We start from the raw sequence: 8217 nt of genomic DNA on the forward strand, positions 1-8217 counted from the left end.
TTTTCAATCCTCTAATGGAGAGGATCCAGACATGCATGGCTACATGGAAAGCCAATTTTCTCAACAAGGCAGGTCATCTTTGTCTTGCAAAATCTCTTATCTCCTCTATCCACATTTATTCTAGGACACTCTTACTAGACACAACTACGAAGTAGGTCTTCGTTTGAGGGATGCTATGTTTGCTAATATCTCTCTGCTTGGTCAAATGAGCTGGAACTTTATCAATAAATTTGACAATTTGTGGTGTAGAGTTTTGAATGACAAATACCTAGGTGGCAACTCTTTGTTGTTTGCTCCGACTAAGGCAACTGTATCTTATATCTGAAGAAGTATTTTGAAAGCTACTCATAATCTCAAGGATGGTTCCAACTTTCAATTGGGAAGAGGAGATTGTTTTTTGTGGTCTGATAACTGGAATGGTTTTGGGAATTTATGCTATTATGCTAGTTTTGTTAATGTAACTAATACACAACTTCAACTGGAGTATTTTTAGAGGAATGGCTCCTAGGACTTTTGTTTACTTTATATGACGGTTCCTTTTGAAGTAACATACATTATATGCAGTAATTTTCTCCAAGCTCACTAGTTACGGAAGAATGGTGGAGCTGAGAAGGTACTAGAACTTGTTTCTATTCGGGAAATTTAGGTTTTTGGTGAATAATTAATCCTGAGGAGGATGACACTTTGTTGTCTGCTGACTAGAAGTTGGTGTGGAGGCTTAGGGTTCCAAATAAAGTGAGAATGTTGTGTTGGTTGGGTTTCCATGAGGCTTTACCTTCGAATGAGCTTCGCTTTAATAGGAATATGTAGGGGTGGCAATATGGGCTTGGCCCGACGGTCCAGCCCGTTCGGATGGCTATTTTTAGCAGGCCGGGCTGAGGATTGTAGCCCAAAAACCCATATTCAGCCCGTTTTAGTAGCCCGTTTTTTAGACGGGCCAAGACGGACCGGGCCGAGCTGGCCCGACGGGCCATTGTTATAAAATAAAAAAACTAACGTGTGTGACACTGTGCTGTGCGAGTGGCGTGGCAACTGGTTTCTTCTTTAGAATTTACAAGTTTTAAGCTAAGATGTTATGTTGTTATTGTAATATTGTAGACTTATGTTTGTAATTTTTTGTTTTAAAAGACATCTATCAAGTTTGTTGATTATTTTTTGTCTAAAAGTTTTAATTATGTACATTTTGGAGGGAAAACGGGCTAGCCCATCAGCCTGCCAGCCCTGCAAAATATGGGTCGGGCTGGCATTTTGAGCCCTTTTAACAATACGGGCCGGGCCAACCCTTATTTTGGCGGGCCAATGGCGGGCTGGGTTGAGCCCTTTTAACAATACGGGCCGGGCCGGCCCACATTGCCACCCCTAGGAATATGTATGCTAACCCCATGTTCCTGAGATGTAATCTAGGGAATGAGGATCTTATGCATATTTTTCGTGATTCTCCTTACTCTTCCACTTTTTGGAATAGACTTGATCGGTCTTATTCAACTTTTTGGATCTTTCGGTTGCTCTTTTTGGTTGGTGTTTGATAAATATGGAGGGGAAGAAAAAATTACATCCTCAGTATGACTAGTTGCGATATTAATTATCTGTCCCACAATGTTTATCATGATTATTGGAATTGGTGTCAGATGGGTACCACTATATTTAAATAGGAGTCTCTATAGTCTCTTCCGAAAGCAGAACAAATTAAAATCAATGTCGATAGAAGTTGCATCAGAATCACTAATGTAATGGGTAGTGGGGTTGTTATTCATGACCATACAAGTCGTTGGTTATCTGGATTTTCAACAAACTTTTGAGTTTGATCGCCTATCTTAGCGGAGTTTATGGCTATGTCGCATGGTCTGAAGCTAGCTTGGAATTTGGAGATGAAGAAGGTTCTCGTGGAATTTGATTGTCTAGAGGTTGTTCATATTGTTTTGGATGGAATTCCTATACGTCTTCACCAAATTCAATGGATAGTTTCTAATATTCGCCTTCGGCTAGATCGTGATTGGATCACTGAAATCAAGTGTGATATTCGTGAGGTTAATCAGGTGCTTGATTTTAGGGCAAGACTTAACTCTCATTCATCAGATAACTTCAGGATTAGGGACAATGCTCCTTTTGGCTATCAGTTATATCTTGCTCATGATTTGTCTCCTATAATTTAATTTATTTTTTTCCTTTTGTTATTTGATTTCAAATGTACCAGAAAAAAATTAAGTCACAATCTGGATGTTATGATAGAGCCATATCGAATTTATAACCTTACATTCAAAAGAATCAAGATTAATTTACAAGGAAATTAAGTTATGTTTCTTTTAAAAACTAAATTCTCTAATATTATACTTTGAGTTTTCAATACAATCAATACCAATTCCAAAGTCATCACTATGAAAAAAAATCCAATGAATTACTTATAATTTTTTCTTAGTATCCAATAATATAAAATAAATAAAAAATTTAGTAAATTTTACTTTTATTTTTTGTGAATCACTTTCGAAGATGGTCAAAGACGGTTGATTTATTATTTCTGGAAAAGTAATTATTTTGTAAGAATTTGTAGCATGTAAAGATTGTATGTTCAATTCCAAACACTAAGAATGAAGGTTAAGACACAGGAGTGTTTGTCAAACATCAATCATAAACAAAATAACTTCATAAATTAGTTTTCCTTGTCGAACTATTGTTGAACTACGGACAGGCACTTCCAGATGAGGAACAAGACAGTGCATATCAAATGCAGTAAGTTGGAATATTGGCAGGTCGATAAACAAAGGTTCTGACAGTGTGTGAATATCCTGATGGACGATTGTAACTAAATTTCACCCCCAAGCTGCCCTCACCAAGACGAGTGCAGTGTTCATGAAAACTACCCACAGGTCGAGCAAGACACGCATCCCAGCGATCACTCTCCGGCATAGTCTCTGCCACTGAGTATATCCCCTTAGAATCTGTGAATGCCTGATAATTTAAAACATCCCCAGACTTGGTGGTGCAAAGAACAGCAACCTCAGCACCTGCATCATTGTCCTCAGTCAATTTTGTTTTTATGTATTGAAAAAAATCTATTTGTACTAGTGACTATATATTAAGCATATTTTAAATCAATCTATGGAAACTGCATTCTATATTACAACAAGAATTAGGAAAGCTTTCCATTTTCCTTTTTTGACTTGGAAAAGGCTTTGTGGAGCAGCATAGTTTAACTCCAAACTAATTTGAGAGGAAGATCAAATTGACATGTACTATGTTGTAGCATACTTAAATCCAAACCATTAGGACAGTCTCCAGTTCATATATCTTTCTTAACCAGAAACTGCTCATGTAAAGAATGGTATCGGTCCTCTCATGTGCTTTTTCTTGTCAATTTCACGTAGTAATGTGGAGAAAAGATATACACACAAAGGTTACAAAGAAATTTGATAAATCTTGATCGGACCAGTTAGCAAAATCTCTGTTTCGGTCCCTCTTTACTTAATAACATAACAAGGAAAAAGTCATGAGGAGATCCATTCTACTGAAGAAAAGTTAAAACTGAAAACTAATTTAATTGCTTGTGATTGGTTAAAAAATATATTTAAGTTAAAAATTTAATAATTAAATATTGTTCTGACCAATCACAAGCAGTGAGACATAAAGTGGTACACTCTTTTGGGACAAAAGATATTCTCCTAATATGGGATCACATCTACTATCTCATATAATGTGTCACTCTATGTACCATTGCTTGTGATTGGTTAAAAAATATATTTAAGTTCAAACTTTAATAATTAAATTTTTCTAACCAATCACAAGCAGTGAGACATAAAATGGTACACTCTTTTGGGACAGAAGATGTTCTCCTAATAGTTGGGGATTACAACACTGTTAATTGTAATGTATAGAATAGTAAAGGGTTGTTGGAAATTGATTTCGATATATATGTTACATACAAGCCATCCTTGACTAAAATAAGGATAAAGTGAATCTGGTGAGTAATTCTAATCAATCAGTAATTTTTTAATCAAAGGATGATTGTATCAATCATTAATATCTAAGCTTCAATGGGTTTGACAGGAAAGTACTAGGTTATATCAGTCAAACCCATTGAAGCTTAGATATTAATGATTGATACAATCATCCTTTGATTAAAAAATTACTGATTGATTAGAATTACTCACCAGATTCACTTTATCCTTATTTTAGTCAAGGATGGCTTGTATGTAACATATATATCGAAATCAATTTCCAACAACCCTTTACTATTCTATACATTACAATTAACAGTGTTGTAGTCCCCAACTATTGGGAGAACATCTTCTGTCCCAAAAGAGTATACCACTTTATGTCTCACTGCTTGTGATTGGTCAGAACAATATTTAATTATTAAATTTTTAACTTCAATATATTTTTTAACCAATCACAAGCAATGGTACATAGAGTGACACATCATATGAGATAGTAGATGTGATCCCATATTAGGAGAACATCTTCTGTCCCAAAAGAGTGTACCACTTTATGTCTCACTCCTTGTGATTGGTCAGAACAATATTTAATTATTAAATTTTTAACTTCAATATATTTTTTAACCAATCACAAGCAATGGTACATAGAGTGACACATCATATGAGATAGTAGATGTGATCCCATATTAGGAGAACATCTTCTGTCCCAAAAGAGTGTACCACTTTATGTCTCACTCCTTGTGATTGGTCAGAACAATATTTAATTATTAAATTTTTAACTTCAATATACATGCGGCCACAATATTGTGGTTGTGGTGCTTGTTGCAACCATATCATGCCCCAATTGTAGTGTGATCGAATCATAATTATACGACCACGTCAGACTACAGTGCAACCACATTGGACCGCATTTAAGTCGCACTAATCCGCATCGAACTGTATTGAATTCAAAAATATTTTTTTAATTACAAAATAATTCTCAGCGCAAGATGACCACTATGGCAGTGACCAATGTTTTAAATTATGGTCGCGATTCCGCTAACGGTTACGATTACTATGATTGCGGTCATTGTGACCTTTCCAATGCAGATTGCGACCATTGCAATGTGAATTATTTTGTGATTAAAAAATTATATATGAATTCCATGTAGTCTGATAAAGCATAATGTGGTCCAGATGCAATCCGATGTGGTTGCGGTGCGACCCGATGCGGTCGTATCACTATGTTTCAGAGTCACACCACAATTGCAGTGTTATGCAGTTGCGGCGGCCACCGCAACCGCAATATTGCAGCCGCATCAAGTGAAGCGATCCACAATTTAATTGTGACAGCAATTTAAAACAGTTCTATAGACAAAACCACTTAGCATAAATCATCATTAGCATTTCCTAATGGTTTCTAGTAGTTTGACAAACAAATTCTGAAAACATATTCCTTCACGTTAAGTGTTTCTGAAGTTCTCACAGTCACTAATGACTACAACAATCCAATCAAGTTAAAAATTCTCCCTAGAAATATTAAATAGATTTAAAAATTAAAATAATTCCATTACGTAACAACAATTAGTAGAGAATGACAAAGTCACGTGATAGGATGCGGGAGAAACCACGTGACAGCCACTAGTCCACGTGGCAGCATAGTAATTAAGCTCTTAGGAGTAGTTTTAGTAACTGCTGTAGCAGTGAATGAGGGAATGGACAGAAGGTATAAATAGGTGATAGGGGTTATTGTAAGTAGTTTGTGAGAATTGAGTAGAGGAGAGGGATTGATTCAGGGAATTAATCTTTTAACGTCTAATTGATTTGGGGGAATCAATTAGGGTTCATCTGGTAATCTTCTCCATTCTTACAATCAATAAACGAGGTATTAGTATTTGGAATCGAATTGATTCCGAATCGATTTTGTACACTTTCTTCTCCATTTTCGTGTTTCTTGTACCGGTGTTATCATCATGACTCATGAACAATAAAAGCAAACAAGTAACCTCCACCACAGAGAACAAAATCCTACTCCAATAACAAATTCAAAAATAATATATAATTGAAAAACAAATGCAATAGAGAGAGGAATGCCTTGAAGAACATGGTCCTCGGGTCCAACAGAAGAATCAGCACATACATCACAGAAAACTCTTCCATGGATTTCACCAGTCCACGCACTCGAACCATCAAAAGCAAAGAACAACAAAATCAGATACATCGCCATCTTCTTGTGCCAATTCGTTTCCATGGTTGAGAAGGAAATAAAAAACCAAAAAATGCTACCTTTCGCTTCTGCTATGGGTTTATGGAGTGGGCAGTTACGTAGGTGTGAACTGAATTTTCCACTGACACTATCAACAGTTATTAAGATGCCCGAATCAAACCCAGTATTGTTGCATAAGGACAAAGGTTGGAATACGCTAGTCGAGGTAGGCCGAATAATGTAATTAGGTATGCTTTTTCCAAAGATATACATCACAGTGAAACTTTGTTTATTAATCATGGGTCTATTTACAACTAACATGTGTTATTTCTACTTTTCAAACTCATGTCTGAGCTTAATCTACTAATAGATAGGCGCAATTTTAAGGCCCAATTTTAAGGCCCGATCCAATTTGTCTTAAAATCTGGTATCATTTGATAAAACTTATAAGATGACTTTGCTTATAAGTTGACTACTATTCCAATTCAAATTAAAAGAAAACAATTTAATTGACTTAAAAGTTATGCAAACCAATAAGCTAAAGTTTTAAATGGGAGGGGTAATAAATTATGAAGGTAAACTTTTAAATAAACTAACATATATTTTATCTACAATATTATAATTAAAAGCTAATATAATATTATATTATAAGTATCAACATTTAATTTTATCTAACTCATAATAAAAGGGCTAAAAAATTAATTTCATTCAAAAGGAAAATATAAATAACAATAACAAAATAAAAATCTATACAAGAAAATAAAAATTATTGGTGTTTTTTTAATAAAAATACAAATATAAGAAAATAAAAATTCAAATGGATAATCATTTGGGAATTGGAGATAGGAAGGTTAGAAGTTATTTGAGAATACCTACAAAAAATATCAGAAAGAAACACACAAAAAAGACTAGATAGAAACACTAAAAAGTATAAGAGAGTCTGAAAAGAATAACTTCATAACTCGAGATTCGTGGTACATTTCTCTTCATTTTTTTTATCATTTTTATAATCCATTAAAACCTAGTCAAAGGATGCTAAATGCAAGAATACAATTTCTTTTTATTCATTTTTATTTATTTTAATTGAATAATTTCGGTTTTATATAAGTAATAATAAATATTTTATTTTTATTATATAAATAATTTTTAATTTTTTAAAAATAATAATTTTATCCTTTGTAATTAAATAAATAATCTTAAATAATTAATTAAAATTAAACCATAATGACAACAAATGTTTACTTTATTAAAAACAATCAATAGAAAACAATAAAAAACAAATATTTTTCATTTAATTAATTATAAAAAAATATAAAATATAATAATTATGTTAAGTGTAAAGGAAGAGTTTTGAGTATCCAATTCATATGTTGTTGTTCCTAAAGTAAATAAAGCACACATTTTTCGGTTGAAGATACATTAAATAACTTAAGAGGAGGAAGGATGGAGATTATACTCTTTCTATATTGAGTTGGAGTCCCCATAACATTTGTGTAGTCAAAATACAGAAAACTCTTTTTATACCTATTGTTGAAACACATTAGTCGCTAATTTAGAGATCTGAAATCAAGAGTTAATTAGAGATCATGAACTATGTTAACACCACGTCCGTCCGAACTAGACGGTACCTTCACTAATTGCACAAATTATTTTATATCCTAAAATTGTTTGAATATTTTATTTATTTATATATAAAATAATAACTTATTTTAATTTTTTATGTATAACAATATTTTGTCTTGCTCATACATTTCCTCATGGACGGTAAGAAATTAAGACTACATAGTTCTAACTAGAAAAATGTTTATTGGTTAGGTGTGTTTTATTTATTTTTACAAAAAGAAAGGGCGTAGTGCAACTATTTAAAGGATGAGTTGAGGAAAAAAAGTGAATACTCAAGACCGTTAATTATATTTTTATATTTTAGAATTAGTTAATAGATATTCATGTTTTTACTAATTATTTATTTGAGAAAATATTATTGTTATTAATTTTTGATAATTTGATTTTTTTTAATAAATCAAATAGAAGTGACATATCATGACCACTCTATATCATGTGAGGAAAAGAAGTGGCATTATGACCTTTCCTATACCTTTATTT

At 33.1% G+C, this 8217-nt stretch overlaps 1 protein-coding gene across 1 annotated transcript; it reads right to left on the reverse strand.

Moving 5' to 3' along the window:
• On the reverse strand, positions 2546 to 6367 carry LOC109350312. The gene is made up of 2 exons (XM_019591536.1): positions 6003 to 6367; positions 2546 to 3002 (listed from the first exon to the last, which is right to left on the reverse strand). The coding sequence occupies exons 1-2, from the start codon at positions 6157 to 6159 to the stop codon at positions 2719 to 2721; spliced, it is 441 nt and encodes a 146-aa protein (XP_019447081.1). The 5' UTR covers positions 6160 to 6367; the 3' UTR covers positions 2546 to 2718.

The sequence above is a fragment of the Lupinus angustifolius genome, chromosome LG06, assembly GCF_001865875.1.
Source record: "Lupinus angustifolius cultivar Tanjil chromosome LG06, LupAngTanjil_v1.0, whole genome shotgun sequence".
NCBI classification, from domain to species: Eukaryota; Viridiplantae; Streptophyta; class Magnoliopsida; order Fabales; family Fabaceae; genus Lupinus; species Lupinus angustifolius.

Excerpts from the sequence above, each read along its gene's own strand:
- LOC109350312 (XM_019591536.1), bottom strand. The coding sequence starts at position 6,159 with ATGGAAACGAATTGGCACAAGAAGATGGCGATGTATCTGATTTTGTTG. Across the intron at positions 3,003-6,002 it reads CGAGGACCATGTTCTTCAAG|GTGCTGAGGTTGCTGTTCTT; the intron begins GCATTCCTCTCT and ends ACAATGATGCAG.